The sequence below is a fragment of the Mus caroli genome, chromosome 9 (genome assembly GCF_900094665.2).
Source record: "Mus caroli chromosome 9, CAROLI_EIJ_v1.1, whole genome shotgun sequence".
Lineage (NCBI taxonomy): Eukaryota > Metazoa > Chordata > Mammalia > Rodentia > Muridae > Mus > Mus caroli.
The window spans coordinates 50172265-50189286 of NC_034578.1; the positions used below are offsets into that span (position 1 = coordinate 50172265).

The following is a 17022-nucleotide window of genomic DNA, read 5'->3' on the forward strand; positions in this document are numbered from 1 at the left end:
TGCCACATGGCTGGTTATCAATGCTCAGGCACCATGAGTCTGTCTCCTCACATCTTCCCAGCCTAATCTCCCTTGTGAATCTATCCCAGAATCCTTTCTGCCTCCTGGATGTTCCACCTCCCATTTCTGCCTAAGCCATAGGCCACAGACTTTTTAATTGACAGGTGATGCATCCATACAACACACAAGTATTCTCTCTACGCATGGCCACAGTGACTTGAAGGAGAACCAAAGCCCATGGCCCTGTTTATGGAAACTGTGATAATAAATTTTGAAGGTCTTGACATTCACTTTGTCACTGAATTTCCTACAGGGATTCCGCCCCCCCCCCCCGTAAAAATGCATTTAGTATATAAGGAAAATATTTTCCTAGAAGTTCATCTTCCTCACAAATTATGTTCCATACGAGAACATAAAACTGGGCAGGTCTAAATACTCTTCATTTTACATTGTTATACTCTGACATTGAGGTAATGTCGGCGTGCAGGATATTCAACATTCAAGTAAATAAAGCATGCATTAAATATGCAGTGTGCTTTCGGGTCCAGTGAAGTCCTCTATTTAAAACCTGTGTCAGGCTAAGGAGCTTAAATTTAGAAATAGCATTAGTCTGAGACCTCATGTCACTTAGGCCTTTAGCAAGGCCTGTCACATGCCCGAGATCTCTCTGAGTTCCTTTCTCAAGTCCTCTGCCTCTATGGCACTGAGACTGGAAGAGAGCCAGACTTCTACCAGAACAAACTTAGACATCATCAAAGTGAGAATGGTCAGGGTTGGGGGCGGGGCCTAAGAAGGTTGCTAGGGAAGGAGCTATTAAGTCATTTCCGACTGACTAAGTCGTTACCAAGGAAACAGCGGAGAGCGACAGAGATTGGCAAGTCAAGGGACATGTTCCCTCCCCAGCTCCTTTCTGCTCTGGTGTCTGGTCTGATCTTGGTCTGCTGAAAGACCCTAAATACTCACGATCTTAGTATGCTACCATCCTTCCCCATGCTCTGTTCCCCAAACCCCTCTCCTGGCACAGTTGCTCTCGTCTGATGGAAAAGCTTTCCTCTACCTCACCAACCCCCACTCCAGCCTCGCCCTAACTCAGGAGCTACAGCTTCGGGGATATTGCTAACCCACCTCTCGCATTGGGTTTCCTCCACCCTGTTAAATGCAGTATGTGGCTTTAGATTTTCTCCCTAAAATATTTAGAGATGGAGGGAGCATTCTAAAGGGTACATGCTTAGGATTTCTGTTGATTTCTGTCTTGCCCCTCAGTATCAAGATGTATAGGTAAAGAGAAAAAGCAAAATCGTGAAGACACATTTGCTGGGAAAAAAAAATTAAATTTAGTAAAGAGAACGGGAATATGGGTTTGGAGTTGAAGGAAACCACAGGACAAGGGTGTCCACTTGCAGGGCTCCCTCTGGATCCCAGCACAGGGCTATTGGTTTGAGATTGGCTGGCAGTCCTCTCCTAATTGGCAGTTCGCACCTGGGTGTAGTAAAGCCCCGACTTAAGCAATGGTTTCCTTGTGCTCCTTGGGTCTTAGAATTGAAGTATTTCCCACGTGGTTTGAAACCTCATAGCAAACGGTTCTACTCTACGAATCATACGTTTCCTTTACCCTCTCCTGCGCCTTTCATCTCTCCTTCTCTAACAATATTTTCACGTTTTAGTGCCTCATATTTAAAAAAGACAAGCCCTCTTGAGTCCAGCCTCATCTTCTGGCTACTGTGTCCCTGCTTCCACATAACAGCCCAGAGCCGACTTTTTCAACTCCTCAGCAACCTCAGTCTTTTGCTCTGTGGCTCCACTGCTGGTAATCGGCAATTAGGCAACTACACTGTGGGTTTAGGAGCAGCATCTTGGGCTACATGGTGAAATATTCTCTCTCTCTCTCTCTCTCTCTCTCTCTCTCTCTCTCACTCACTAATTCTCTCATTTTTGACTGTACTCATGCACATTTACCTGACCTACCATTTAGTACACTAGCAACATTTAGTATAGTTGAACGTGCCGAGGCTTTTTGGTCTTTCTTTCTCCTTTCACGAAGTGCCTTTGTTCCTCGGGATCATTTCTGCATTGCTGTGCTATTCACCACAGAATGGCGATGCACATGCTACACCTTTAATCTGCATCATTAACACATCGCCATAGATCCTTAAATTTTTTTTTTTTTTTTTTTTGGGTTTTTNGNGANAGGGTTTTTNTTTNTAGTCCTGGCTGTCCTGGAACTCACTTTGTAGACCAGGCTGGCCTCGAACTCAGAAATCCGCCTGCCTCTGCCTCCCAAGTGCTGGGATTAAAGGCATGTGCTACCACGCCCGGCCGGATCCTTAAATCTTGTCAACTAGAAAAACTCATAAATACTGATTTAAAACATTTGACAGTTGTCACGATGCAAATACTCTTAGGGCCAGTCTTATAGCCTCAGAACTGGAGAGAAGATGGGCAAGGTTAACCCCTAGTCTCTTCCTTATCGTTATTGTTATTGCTGTTGTTTTGCCATTCTTCTGGAAGTGCCAGGTAAACACTCTTTCCGTGAGCTACAGCTCCGGCCCTTCCGCTTCCCACCATGTAGGTTCAATTATCAGCTCAAGTGCAACAGTTAATTGCTGGAGATTTCAAAAAAAAAAAAAAAAGTCTTTACATTTACCTGTGTGTATGTGTGTAGGCATTCAAACTGAGACGGTCACGCTTGCAGAGCAGGAAGTTACTCAGTGAGCTTTCTCTCCAACCCCTCAATTCATTTTTATCTCATATGCTAACATAAGAATCACCTCGGCATAGGTCCCCAGAACACCCTCACAGTAGAACAACTTGACATCCACGACCTCTTACATCACAGCTTTGGAAACTTTGGAAGGGACTAAAAACTAGCCTCTCTCCTGATTTCTCTACTACTCTTTACAGTTCAAATAAACACTGAAGTGCAAATCGTGATTTTTGTTTCACCCCTTAATAGTACAAGCTTCATGGTTTTTTTTTTTAAAGTAATGCATGATATATAAAATGGACAATGTAGTTAATGTCTATAACCAATCCGAGTTCTAGGCTAGAGGCTTGGGAAACCTTGTGGCTACAGCTGTTTAAGTCATACAACAGAGCATGTAAAGGTCACAGACTTTAAAGACATAGATGGAGCTCAACTCTGGCTAGTTATTTACAATTTGAACTTAAATCTTTTTTTTTTTTCTTTTTGGTTTTTCGAGACAGGGTTTCTCTGTATAGCACTGGCCGTCCTGGAACTCACTCTGTAGACCAGGCTGGCCTCGAACTCAGAAAATCCACCTGCCTCTGCCTCCCAAGTGCTGGGATTAAAGGCGTGTGCCACCACTGCCCGGCTTTGAACTTAAATCTTAAAGTTTAGTCCGGCACAAGGTAATTAAAGTCTTCTAATCGGTGAACAGAGAGATAGCCCAGCTGTTAGGATTGTTACTGCTGAACTGGAGAGAGTGCTCAGAGGTTAAGAGCACTGGCTCTTCTCCCAGAGGTCCTGAGTTTAATTCTCAGCAGCCACTTGGTGGCTCACAACCATCTGTAATGAGATCTGGTGCCCTCTTCTGGCAGGCAGGATCAGAGTTCAGATCTTAGCATCAACAGCTCTCAAAAGCCTGTGACTCCAGTTCCAAGAGATATGATGCCCACTTGCAGCATCTATGGGCACTTGCACAGCACATACACACACAAAGAGATTATTTGAAAAATCTCCCATGCAAGGGACTTGATAGAAAGAAAACAGTGTAATATCATTAACATACCGAGTCTCGTTTCATTGTTTCCTTTAGACAACTTTATTTAGTTTCCATTGAGTTCCAGAGACAGTTTCATAGTGGAGCATATACAATTATTTCAAGGTTCCCATTTTGCTTTTTTTTTTTTTTTAGAACTTCCAAATGTCTGTGAAACATATCCAAGACCGTTCAAAGCAGGAAATAGCTGCAAGAATCATTCAGAGGGCCTGGAAAACTTTCCTTGTGAGTTCATCTGACCCTTTGAGAGAGACCTTGTATTTCACGAAGTCATGTAAAGTGTGTGCAGTTCAGTAGCTCCTTTGTGTGTTTACACATGCGTGAACCACCCTTCAAGTCAGACTTTCAATATTCAGCTTCAAAGGGTAAAATTATTTCCTTAGGTTCCAAAACATTTACATTCTTTTAAGTTAAAACAGTGTTTTGGTGTGCACGTATGTAGGGCAGTGGGACATGCTTGTATACGCATGCACACAGAGGCCACAAGTAAACCTTAGACATTGTTCCTCAGGATGTAGCCTACCTTCCTTTTTGAAACAGGAACCGTCACTAACCTATTACTTGACAAGCAGGCCACAGTGATTACCTAGCAAGCCTCACCCATCCATTTCTGGCTCCCAGATTATGAGTGTCCCATCACATTGAACTTTTTGTTTTGTTTCCTTTTTTTGGAGACAGGATTTTTCTGTATATCCCCAGCTCTCCTGGAACTCACTCTGTAGACCAAACTGTGTAAACTACTCTGTAAATCCACCTGCCTCTGCCTCCCACATGCTGGGGTTAAGGGTGTGGGCCACCTCCGCCCAGCCACATTAAGCTTTTTTTACGTGGGTACTGGAGAGTTTACACAGCAAGCATTTCATGGACCAAGCCATCCCTCTGGCTCCTATAAGTTTCTAAGTGGGGTCAGCTGCTTTGATAATAGATAACACCCACAAATATATCACTAATTGGCTCATTAACTTTGACCTACGATATTCTTTGTTTCTTGACTCAGCCATGACATTTGTGACAAAGTGGTAAAGGTATATTTACATCCAATATTTATTGAGTACTCTTGAAGATCTTATGACTTAATGGAATATTTTATCTGGGCTACTGCACTGCTCAGTTATGGTGCTCTTAACATGGATAGAACTGGTCTCATAAGTAGAAGTAATTTTCCAAGTATACTTACCAAGTTGGGTGACAGCCAAGAGGTAAAATGACTTGGCTCCTTTTTATAATAGTAGCAATCTGTCACTGAAGGGCTCTAGCAGGCCTGAGCATGACAAACATGCCGCCTGCAGATTTTGTCCTTCCCCCTTCCCTCTCCCTTGCTCAACTGTTAGATGACATTCCTAAAGCTATCCACCAAGGCCTACTGCCTTATTTGACCACTTTGTTATGCCTGACTCATTCCTGAGCCTGATCCCCAAGGACCCAACAAGGTCAAAGCATCGGGGTCCAGCAATCAGAGTTCACTATTTTAACTATCCTAGTTAAGATACCCAATCAGAACTTACCAGCTCAACCTAGCTCATTCTCACACAGACCTCCCCTTTCTCCTTCTTAAAACTAACACTTGCAAAGCTCTTTGCAGCTGTTCTGCCAGATGCAGAGTTCAGCCACCCTGTACCTTTGCCCTGCTTAATAAAATATCTCTTTGTGTTTGGTTTGTGCTTGGAAATTGATGTTTGGGTGTAGTGTGTACCTTATCTGGGGACCACAGGGGAGCACCCTGCAGTGTATGGGCCCCTTCAGTCACTATGCCTAGTGGCTTTGTGTCAAGTTATACAACTGTTTCCAGTCCACAAGCCACCATCAGATCAATCAAACTTACAGATCTGCCGTTTGCCTCTTGAGAAGCCATAAACCCTGTGCTCCCGCTTGTTTTAAGCTTCCATTTACTTTAAATACCACATCACTCCTCCCACCCCCATCCTTTTGTGTCTTCTTCACCGGTGGCTTAAGTTTCTTACAAGTTACAGGCAGAATATTCTTCGTCAAGTTGACACAAAACCAGCCAGTCTGGTTCCAGAAGATGGGTCTAACAGCATCAGTTTAGTGCACAACATTGGCTTTGTTTCCACTGAGCACCACAGCATCCTCTTCATGGTGTCTTTAACTATAAGGGATGACTTCGGGCACAGTGCACACCAGGGAGAACCTGCTAGCTACTTCTAAAGACACTCACTCTCTCTGGGGGCCAACAAGAGTGGAGACAGTAGTGGTAGAGGTAGCAGTGAGATGGATGGCAGTAGGAATGGGTACTTGGGGGTGTGCTACACCATGGAGAGAAAGAACAGCAGCCTCTCTCAGACAATGGGTTTTCCTCAGTTACAGCGAGGCTCCGCTTCTAGCAAAGCCTCCTTGCTGTGGTGTGTGCTAGTTGTGCAGAGGAGCCTGAAGAGTACCATGGCAGGCTCTCCACTACCTCATTGTCAGTACACACAGGAGTAGGGTAGCTGGAGCCAAGGCATTTCTTTCTGCCATTCCAATGGTAATATAGACCCAAGGACGGAGCAGTGACTGGAGCCCCTTTAGTAAGCATATGTGAATGGGCCAGCAGCAGGGATCACAGCGTTTCCTTACAGCTCCATTGAAGTTCTAGTAAGCCCAAATGCAGCTGGCAGCCTCTGGGCCTCAGAGTGCAAGTGCACAGATTGCCTGGTTCTCAAGGTCTGTGCCCTTTCTTCCTGTTCATCAAAAATCCAACCTTTCCAATGCAGAGCACCCAACTAGTATAGCACACAGTGGATCTTCAAGGCCAGGTTGCATTTGCAAGGAAGCGTCCCCACAAACCATTGTAGTAGGTGTCCATGGGCAGGAGGAGTGTGCAGGGATTTCTGACCCCTAAAACACTCCAAATGTACACAACAGTAAATGTCTCCAGATGCCACTAGCTATAGAAGCCTGTGAGACACCAAAGTCCTTGTCCAAAATTCAGCCATTATTGCAGAGTTCTGGTTCCTTATCTAACTAGACCACCAGCCAGGGAGAGATGGAATGTTTTCTGCTAGCCAAAGCTGCCTGCATGCTAGCTGATGAGTCTGCAGGGACTCTCCTGCCTACCCTCTCCTGCAGATGGAAGGGAAACTTCCTTCTTTGGATGTGGAGCTGGGGCTGGAGAGACAGAAATGCTTTTCTTTCTACACTGTCATCCCAAACATCTGAACTTCCTCCTTGCCTCCCTTCCACTTGCTTGGTCCTGCTCTCCTTTAGCCCCTAGTCAACTCCTGAAGTCTCTCGCCTCAGAATGTAGCTATGCCTGTTCATTCAGTTCTTTTCAGAATAGGTGGCTGCTAGGCTGTATCTAGCACCCTCTCCTTCCTTCTGAGAAGGTGAATGGGGCCCCCTCTTTTTTTTTTTCCGGTTTTGGTTTTGGTTTTTCGAGACAGGGTTTCTCTGTATAGCCCTGGCTGTCTTGGAACTCACTTTGTAAACCAGGATGGCCTCGAACTCAGAAATCCGCCTGCCTCTGCCTTCTGAGTGCTGGGACTAAAGGTTGTGCGCCACCACGCCCGGCAGGGCCCCCTCTTATATAGCATCCTCGAGAAGTTTTGATGTCAGAATAGCACCAGTCCCCGAAACAGAGCTAGGGAGAGAGCTGATGGCTTAGATTTTACATTTGAAAGTGTTGGTTGCCCCAGCCAAACCACAGGGGTGAGGGGTTTTTGCTTTTCCTAAAAGGTGTTCAGTTTGAAGCCCCCTGATCTCTAATTGTGTACCGGGGTACCCCTGTCCCAAATAAGTAAATAACAGTGTAAAAAACTTTCAAAACAATACTCTTAGAAAAGCAGAGAATCTAGTTTTAACCATAAAACTCTGGGTTTCGATCTTTAGAATGTTTCCATATACCAGCATTTTAAAAGTCTGATTGACCTAAGAAGACAAGGGGAGCCACGTCAGATAGTGAGGTACATTAATCCCAAAGAGGTAAGCCTTTAATAACCGACACAGCATCTTCTGATCAGTTCAGTGTCCTCATGTTTGATTCCTGAAAACCCTTTTATTAAATTGTTACATACATATTGAAAACTCTGAAAGCATAAATATATAGTTAAACGAATTACCACAAAGCAAACACCACCAAACTTTCCCCCAGTTCGCTGTACCTGCCAGTCACTTACAACCCCTCCCGTCCAATTTAAGCATGTTCATTTTGAATTCAGCATAGTGCATTAGTTTCTACTTTTGGAAGCATGCCTTGAGGTGCTGTCCCCTTTGGGCTTTTTAAATTGATGTTGTTTTTGTTTTTATCAACTTGCCATAAGCTCAGGTCAGGAAGAGGCATACCTATAGGGCATTTTCTTGATAATGATTGTTGTGATGATGATCGGCCTGGACAGCCTTGAGTGCAGGCAGTCCTTGATTGTATAACAGGCTGAGCAAGCCACAGTGAGCAAGCCAGTAAGCAGCACCCCTCCATGGCCTCTGCCTCAGCTCCTGCCTCCAGATGCTTGCTTTATAAAGGGAAAGGAAACCCAAGCTAGCATCCTTGCTTTTTTGTTATATGATGTTATCAAAGCTGGGAGGCCCTCTGCAGATGCTGACACCACAGTCTTCAGAACTGTAAGGAAAAGACTTCCCGTCACCAATATTTTGTTACAGCGACAGAAAGTCAATCAACGCGCACCAGAACCTCTTCTGTTTCATTCCTGAGCATTCGACCAGAGAAATAAATTCAATAATCCAGCGGAAGACAAGAAGTACCCAGAGTCCTCATGGCAGTCTTGTTTGTAGCCCAAGTTATAGACAAAGCAAATGTGAAACAGAAAGAGCCACCATAATGAAATATTTGTAGCAATGCAAAATAACCCACGCATCTACATGGATGGGTCTTATACTTTCATCAAAAATTGAATCTGAACAAAAAGCCAGGCACCTAAGTAGTATACAGGGTATGGTTCCTTTTGTGTGAAATTTGAAAGCTGGCAACATTCATCTGTGAAGATAAAGAGATTTTTTTTTTAATGATGTCCATCTGGGAGAGGTCACAGGACCATGATGCTGAAAGTGTTTGTGATTCTTATATGACTTACAGAGTCACAGAATATACAAACGTGTAAAATTTCATGAAGCGTGCCAGGTGGTGGTGGCAGCACACGCCTCCAATCCCACTTGGGAGGCAGAGGCAGGTGGATTTCTGAGTTCAAGGTCAGCCTGGTCTACAGAGTGAGTTCCAGGACAGCCAGGGTTATACAGAGAAACCCTGTCTCGAAAAAAAAATTTTTTTTTTATGGAGCTCTGTGCTCAAAACTTGTCCATGCCTGATGGTGGTGGCGCACACCTTTAATTCCAGCCCTTGGAAGGCAGAGGTAGGCGGATCCCTGAGTTCAAGGACAACCAGGGCTACACAGAGAAACCCTGTCTTGAAAAAAACCAAAACAAAAAAAAAATGTCCAAAATTTAGTGAAAATGTATGAATGTATAACATCACTATTCAAATATAAAAAATTCTTACAGAATTTTATATTTCATATTTAATTTATAAAGGTTTTGGACCTTTATATTTTATTTTATATTTCATATTTTATATTTCATATTTAATTTATAAAGGAGAAAATTATCCTGAAAAATGAGTAGATTTTCAAACTATAATACCTATTTCCTAATCTAACCTAACGTAAAGGATATAGTTGTGAACTGTCTTCAGATAAGGGGTCAAGGGTCCCCCCCCCATTTTTCTTTTAGGAAAAAAGATTTACAAGATTTATTAAACACAATTCTCACAGAAATTTGGATCTTTTCTGACTTAGCAAAAGCTAGTTAGTCCATCTAGTGTTGAGCTTGAGTGGACCAATTGCATTTTCTCCTGGATTTGCTGACAAGGTAATCCTTTATATCTAAGTCCTATGTTTGAGGACTTATTGTTTCTGTTTTACAAATAGCAAGTCACTTAGGATTTGTACTCATATTATTTTTTATTATTATTTTGAGACAGACTCTCTCTCTATAGTCCTGGCTGTCCTAGAGTTCACTGTGTAGACCTTGCTGGCTTTGAACTCACAGAGATCCACCTGCTTCTGCCTCAGGAGTGCTGGGGCTAAAGGCATGGACATCACATTGATTTAGGATTTGTATTTATATTGCAGAGACAGGAGAGTTTGGTAGGATTGTTCCTGTTATCCTAAGAGCTGTCCATTAAGTCCTTAGCTCTCAGAGGACTTTGATTTCAGGGCTGGAGAAGTGGCTCAGCAGTTAGAGCTCATCCTGCTCTGGCAGAGAACCCAAGTTCAGCTCCCAGCATCCACGCTGGGTGGCTCACAGCAACCTGTAACTAACTCCAGCTTCAGTGATATCCAAAGCCTCGGCTTCCGTGGGCACCTGTACTCACGGGCACCCATAATTACAAGTAAAAACGTTTTATGATTTAAATCTAATCACTTGAAGTATATTTACCTGACCTGTTGTATGAACAATAAATATCAGTGACTACTTTTAATCAGTAGAGAGAGAGAGCCAAGTGATGCCCATGGGATGCTGAAGGGGCATTCTCCTATTTCCCTACAGGCACAGCTCCTAGATGCTGCTGCTGGCGTCCAAGTCCGATTCAGATTGGGTGGGGTGAGTATGCATGAATCCTTATTTGGTAGGTTTGTTTTTCCCTTTTCTTGAAAATGTAATGTTTCCCCACATAATATATCTTATGTGTCATTATATAAACATTATATATCATTATCTATATCCCATTATGTGATATATGACTTTATATAATACATCACATAATTTACTCTTTCCCAGTCCTCCCCTCCCCTCCCCTTCCCTCCCCTCCCCTCAAGATCTACTAACTTTCTATCTCTCATTATAAAACAAACAGACTTCTAAGGGATAATGATATTATATATGATATGGTATATGATATGATATATGATATGATAAAATAAAAAATGAACACACCAGAACTGTACAAAACAAACAGAAGGAAAAGAACCCAAGAGAAGGCACAAGAGTCAGAGATGCACTCATTTGCACACTCAGGAATTCCATAAAAACACTAAACTGGAAGCCATCATACACATACAGAGGACCTGGTGCAGACCCCTGCAGCCCTGTACTGCTGCCTTGGTCTCTGAGCTTTGCCCATGTTGATTTAGAAGGCCTTGGTTTCTTGGTGTCCCCCATCCCCCTGGCTCTGAGATTCTTCCCACCTCCTCTTCCACAGAGTTCCTTGAGGCACGAGAGGAGGAATTTGGTTATGACAAAGCTTCTCTGAAGACAGCTGAGCAAGACACTGATCCACGCGTAGAGTGGAGTGTCATTAGGAGTCATTTTATTGTTACTTTTTTTTTTTTTGAATCAGTGGTATTTGGTTTACCCTTGGTCCCTGAACTATTTAGAGTCAAGTGCTTGATGATCCAAGGAGAGTCAGATATGGGCTCCATCCAATGGAGTGGGCTTGAAGTCAAAGACTATGTTGGCTGATTACTCCCAAAAGCTTTGTGCCACCATTGCCCTAGCATAGCTTGTAGGCAGGACAGCGTTGTAGATCAAAGATTTGATACTGTGTTGGAGTTTACATTTCTCTTTTGGTAGTGTGCAGAGGACCTTCCTGTAACAAAGATGCTAGAACTTAGGGGTGAAGGCCCTATAGAGGCACCAGCTTGATTTTCTCATGTTCAGTGTGTTGAATAAGCGTTCTCTTCAGCAATGGGGGCTTTTTGTAAGTTTATAGAGAGCAACCCTTAGCAACAGCCTGGGACCCCTTTGGACAACAACTCGGTTACATGTAACCCAATCCTGGGCAGGATGCTTCCTCTGTAGGCAAGAGAAGGCCAGATGAGACTCTGTTTGATGATTTCATTTAGATTGCCTTCACTTGTCTTAGTTAGTGTCTTATTGCTGTGAAGAGACACCATGACTAAGGAAATTCTTATAAAGGAAAATGTGTAATTGGGGCTGGCTTATAGTTTTAGAGGTTTAGCCCATTATTAGCATGGTGGGAAGCATGGTGGCATGCAGGCAGACATGGTGTTCTAGAAGGAGCTGAGAGTTCTTCATCCTGATCCGAAGAAGACAGCAGAAGGAGACTATGTCACACTGGTGAACCTTGAGCATGTATGACCTCAAAACTCTGCCTTTACAGTGATACACTTCCTTGAACAAGGCCACACCTCCTAATAGTGCCACTTACTATTGCCAAGCATTTAAACACATGAATCTATGGGGGCCATACCTACACAAACCACCACAATGTATTTAGAAACCCTCAACTGTTTTAGGGTAAAATTGAATTACCGTTTAATTTTAGTTGTCTCTCCCACATTCCTTCCTCATTCTCCTTTCCCATTCCAGTGCTCCATCTATGACTGTCTATTCCATTTCCTTTTCTAACAAGATCTGAACCCTCTTGTTCCTTACTCCTCTGTGGTTCTACAGATTGTAGCTTGGTTATTGTTGACTTAATAGCTAATATCCACATATAAGCAAATACATATCATATTTGTATTTCTGGGTCTAGGATACCCAATTTGGGACAATTTTTCTAGTTCTATTCATTTACCTGCAAATTTAATGATTTTATTGTTTTGTAATGGCTAAGTAATAATAATTCATGGTATAAATGTACCACATTTTCTTTATCCATTCTTTTGCTGAGGGGCATGAAGGCTGTTTCCAATTCCTGGCTATGGTAAATAGAGCATCCATAGACACAGTTGGGCAAGTGAAGAAGGACGAAACATCCCTTGGGTATATGCCCAAGTGTGGTGGTAGAGCGGGATATTGAGGTGGATCGATTCCCATCTTCCTGATTTCCATAGTGGCTGTACAAGTTTGCAGCCCTACCAGCAATGGATGAGTGTTCCCTTGCCTCTATGTCCTCACCAGCACGTGCTGTCACTTGTTTTATTGATCTTAGTCATTCTGACAGATAAAAATCTCAAAGCAGTTTTGATTTTCCTGGTGGTAAGGGTGTTGAACATTTTCAAGTTTCCTCTTTTGGGAAGTCTCTGTTTAGATCTGTACCCCATTTTTAATTGGGCTATTTGTTTTGTTGACATCTAGTCTTTTGAGTTCTTTATGTATTTAGATATTAGACCTCTATCCAATGTGTAGTTGGTAGAAATCTTTCCCTGTTGTGTAGGCTGCTGCTTTATCTGTCCTAATGACTGTGTACTTTGCATCACTGCAGCTTTTCAGTTTCATGAGATCCCACTTATTAATTTTCGATCTTAGTGCCTGTGCTAATGGTTCAGAAGTCTTTTCAAGTGTTCAAGTCCACTCCCCACTTTCTTTCTCATCTATCAGGTTCAGTGTATCTGGTTTTATGCTGAGGTCTTTGATCCATTTGGGTTAAGTTTTGTCCAGAGTGATAAATATGGAAATTTTTTTGCATTCTTCTACATGAAGACATCCAGTTTGACCAATACTATTTGCTGAAGATGCTGTCTTTCCAGTGTGTATTTCTGGTTTTTGTTTGTTTGTTTGTTTGGTTGGTTGGTTTGGTTTGGTTTGGTTTTGTCAAAAATCAGGTGTCCATAGGCATGTGGGTTTATATTTGCATCTTCAATTCCATTCCATTGATCAATGCCAATACCATACTGTTTTAATTACTATAACTCTGTAGTACAACTTGAAATCAGGTATAGTGATATCTCCCAAAGTTCTTTTATTATTCATATGTTTTAACTATTCTGGGCTTGTTTCCAAATGAAGCTGAAAATTGTCCTTTTAAGATCTGTGAACTGCCTTGGAGTTTTGATGGGTATTGCACTGAATCTGTAGATTGCTTTTGGTAGGGTAGCCATTTTTACTATATTAATCTTATCTTTCCATGAACATGGGAGATCTCTCCATCTTCTGATAACTTTTCATTTTCTTTCTCCTTGATTAGATTTGTCCCAAGATATTTTGTATTACCATGGCTACTATGAAAACTGGTTCCCTGATGTCTTTATATATATGAGGGCTACTGGTTTGTGTGTGTGTGTGTGTGTGTGTATGTGTGAGTTAGTAGTATGAATTTTCTCACTCTATTTTTTTTTTTTTTGAGACAGGGTTTCTCTGTGTAGCCTTAGCTGTCCTGGAACTCACTCTGTAGACCAGGCTGGCCTTGAACTCAGAAATCCGCCTGCCTCTGCCTCCCAAGTGCTGGGATTAAAGGCATGTGCCACCACGCCCGGCTTCTGATTTTTTTTAATGTAAGCACATAATGCTATGAACTTGCCTCTTAGAACTGCTTTCATTGTATCCCATAAGTTTGGTTATGTTGGATATTCATTTTTATTCAATTCTAAAAAGTCATTATTTCTCAAATTCTGGCTTTGACCTACTTTTCATTCAGTAGAGAGCTGCATAGTTTCCATGAGTTTGTAGGCTTTTAGTTGTTGTTGATACCCAGCTTGAATCTGCAGTGGTCAGTTAGGATGCAAGGAGTTATTTCAATTTCCTTTTAACTATTGCGACATCCAACTATGTAGTCAATTTTGGAGACAGTTCCATGAAGTGCTGTATATTCTTGTGTGTTGGGTCAAGTGTTCTGTAAATATATATTAGGTCTATTTGGTTTATAGGGTCTGTTAGTTCTAGCCTTTCTCCATTTAATTTCTGTCTGGATGCGCTATCTGTTGGTGACAGTGGGGTGTTGAAGTTTCTACCTATCAGTGTGTGATATTCAGCATGTAATTTAAGCTGTAGCAGTATTTTTTTTTTTTTATGAACTTAGGTGCCCTTGTGCTTGGTGCCCAGAGGTTAAGAATCGCAGTGTCCTCTTGGTGGACTTTTCTTTTGACAAGTATGAAATGTCCTTCCTTATCTCTTCAGATGAGTTTTGGATTGAAGTATATTTTGTCACATATTAAAATGGCTCCACCTGCTTGCTTCTTAGGTAGATTTTCTTGGAATATCTTTTTCCATCCTTTTACACTGAAGTGATGTATATTTTTGATGTTAAGATGTGTTTCTTGGATACAGCAGAAAGATGGATTCTGTTTTTGCATCCGTTCTGTGTCTTTTTATTGGAGAATTGAGACCATTGATGTTGAGAGATATTAATAAGCAATGTTTATTGATTCTTGTTACTGTGATGGTGGTGGTGCTGGTGGTGTGTGTGTGTGTGTGTGTGTGTGTATGTTCCTTCTTTTGATTTGCTGGGATTATTCCCTGTGTTTTCTTGGGTGTGGTAAACCATTTTAGGTTGGAGTTCTCCTTCCAGCACCTTCTGTAGGGTTAGATTTATATATAGATATTCTTAATTTGGTTTTATGACAGAATATCTTATTTTATCCGTCTCTTATGGTGGAAAGTATTGCTGGTGTAGTAGTCTAGGCTGTGGTGACTTTGAATCTTTAGAATAGCTCTCCAGACCATTCTAGTTTTTAGACTTTCCTTTAAGAAGTCAGGTGTTAGCCCGGTGTGGTCGTGCAGGCTTTTAATCCCAGCACTTGGGAGGCAGAAGCAGGCAGATTTCTGAGTTTGAGGCCAGCCTGGTCTACAGAGTGAGTTCCAGGACAGCCAGGGCTATACAGAGAAACCCTGTCTCGAAAAACTAAAAAAAAAAAAAAAAAAAAAAAAAAAAAAGTCAGGTGTTATTTTAAAAGTGTGTGCCTTTATATGTTACTTGGTCTTTGGTCTTTTTCCCTTTCAGCTTTTAATATTCTTTCTTTTAATATTCTTTTCTTCTGTATGTTTAGTGCTTTGATTATTATGTGCCTTGGGGAATTTCTTTTCAGGTCCAGTCTATTTGGTATTCTGTATGTTTCTTATCCCTTGATAGGCATCTTATTCTTTAGGTTTTCTTCTATGATTTTGTTGAAAATATTTTGTGTGCCTTTGACCTGTGTTTCTTTTCCTTCATTTATTCCTGTTATTCCTAGAATTGGTCTTTTCACATTTTCATTTTCTGGATCTTGGTGCCAGACTTTTTTCAGACTCGACATTTTTTTTGCCCACGGTATTTATGTCATCTATTGTGTCTTTGCTGCCTATGAGTCTCTTTCCCACCTCTTGTATTCTGCTGGTGAGGCCTGCCTCTGAGATTTCTGTTCAAGTTCCTAAATTTTTCATTCCAAGATTTCCCTCAATTTGTGTTTTCTTTATTGATTCTATTTCTACTTTCAGTCTTGAACTGTTTGTTTGTTTGTTTTTTCATTTCCTAGCACTGTTTGTGTTTTCATAGATTAAAGGATTTATTAATTTCTTTTTTAAGAACCTCTGTCATTCATAGTGAGTATTTTAAGGTTCTTTGCTTGTGCTTCAGCTATATTCCATTTCTTGGGATCTGCTATGGTAGATGCTGGGCTCTAGTGGAGATACTGTTCTGGCTATTAATTGTATTTTTATGCTGGTGTCTAGGCATCTTGGTTTGGGAAGATTGCAATTCTTGGTGCTGATACCTGGTCTTTGTTGGGTGGGGGTTTTGTTTTTTTGGTTTCTGTTGCTTTCCCTGGTTCGTAGGAGATTTAGTGGCTGTGTGTTGGCTAATAAGAAAAAATTTTGGGATCCCAATAGGTGTGACCAAAAGGGGTTCCAGGTAAAATGTGTTTCTAGATATTGGGAGCTGACATGTAAGAATGGGTATGGGCTAGGAGGAAGGTGTTAATGGGATCCACAGGAAGAAGGAGACCAGGGTATTCTACCAGGATCTGCCTAGTCCCCTAGGGATGGGGAAGAGAATGAAGAGAGGCCATAGCAGAAGGTCTGCTACAGAGCTGGGGAATGATCCTGGGGGATTGGGCTTGGAGGGATGAAGGAGGTGAAGATCTTCAATGACCTTGGGGTTTCCCAGAAAGTACCTGCTGGAGTTAGAAGCTAGGATAAAGGAGAATTCATATATGTGTGTGGGGGGGGGTTAAGAGGTGAAAATCTATGTGATCCACATAAGATGGTCTGGGGGGAGGGTCAAAAAGGGGAGGATGCAACAGGTGATCTGTTACAGAACTAGGAATGAGACTCAGGATTGGATTTAGTGGAGAGGAGGGATAGGCAACGATAATGCAGTTAGCCTACCACTTCCCTGGCCTGAGTAGCCAGCCAGTTCCCTGGGAGTACCTACTGGAGTGGAGGGGGGGGTGGAATAAAGCAATAACTGGGGAGAGGGAAGTTAGTATAAGACTCTGATGAGCCTTAGCTACCGGGACCCTCTGAGTGAACCACGTGGAGCCAGGGATCGATGCAAAAGCAAGAGAAATTTATTGTTCCGGTGCACTGGGGGGTCGTCCTGCACCTGAAGGAGAGGTGGTGACCTCAGGCAGTATGTTCAGCCAGTTTTTATACAGTTTTCAGGGGTAGAATAGAGCAACAGCCACTAGGCACAATGCGATTGGAAGAACAGTGTGACTTTTAAACTGATTGGTCCTTA

General features: G+C 42.2%; 1 protein-coding gene across 2 annotated transcripts in view; it reads left to right on the plus strand.

The window, feature by feature from the left end:
• Positions 1–861: 861 nt before the first annotated feature.
• C9H11orf65 (chromosome 9 C11orf65 homolog) overlaps positions 862–17022 on the plus strand; it is a 28634-nt gene continuing 12473 nt past the window's right edge. The window contains exons 1-4 of one of the 2 annotated variants that reach the window (XM_021172722.1): positions 862–1161; positions 3876–3965; positions 7566–7658; positions 10236–10289. In XM_021172722.1, the coding sequence (XP_021028381.1) occupies positions 3885–3965; positions 7566–7658; positions 10236–10289 (228 nt within the window). In that variant the 5' untranslated portion in view covers positions 862–1161; positions 3876–3884. The remainder of the gene's footprint in view (positions 1162–3875; positions 3966–7565; positions 7659–10235; positions 10290–17022) is intronic. The other variant, XM_021172723.2, reaches the window with a different exon arrangement.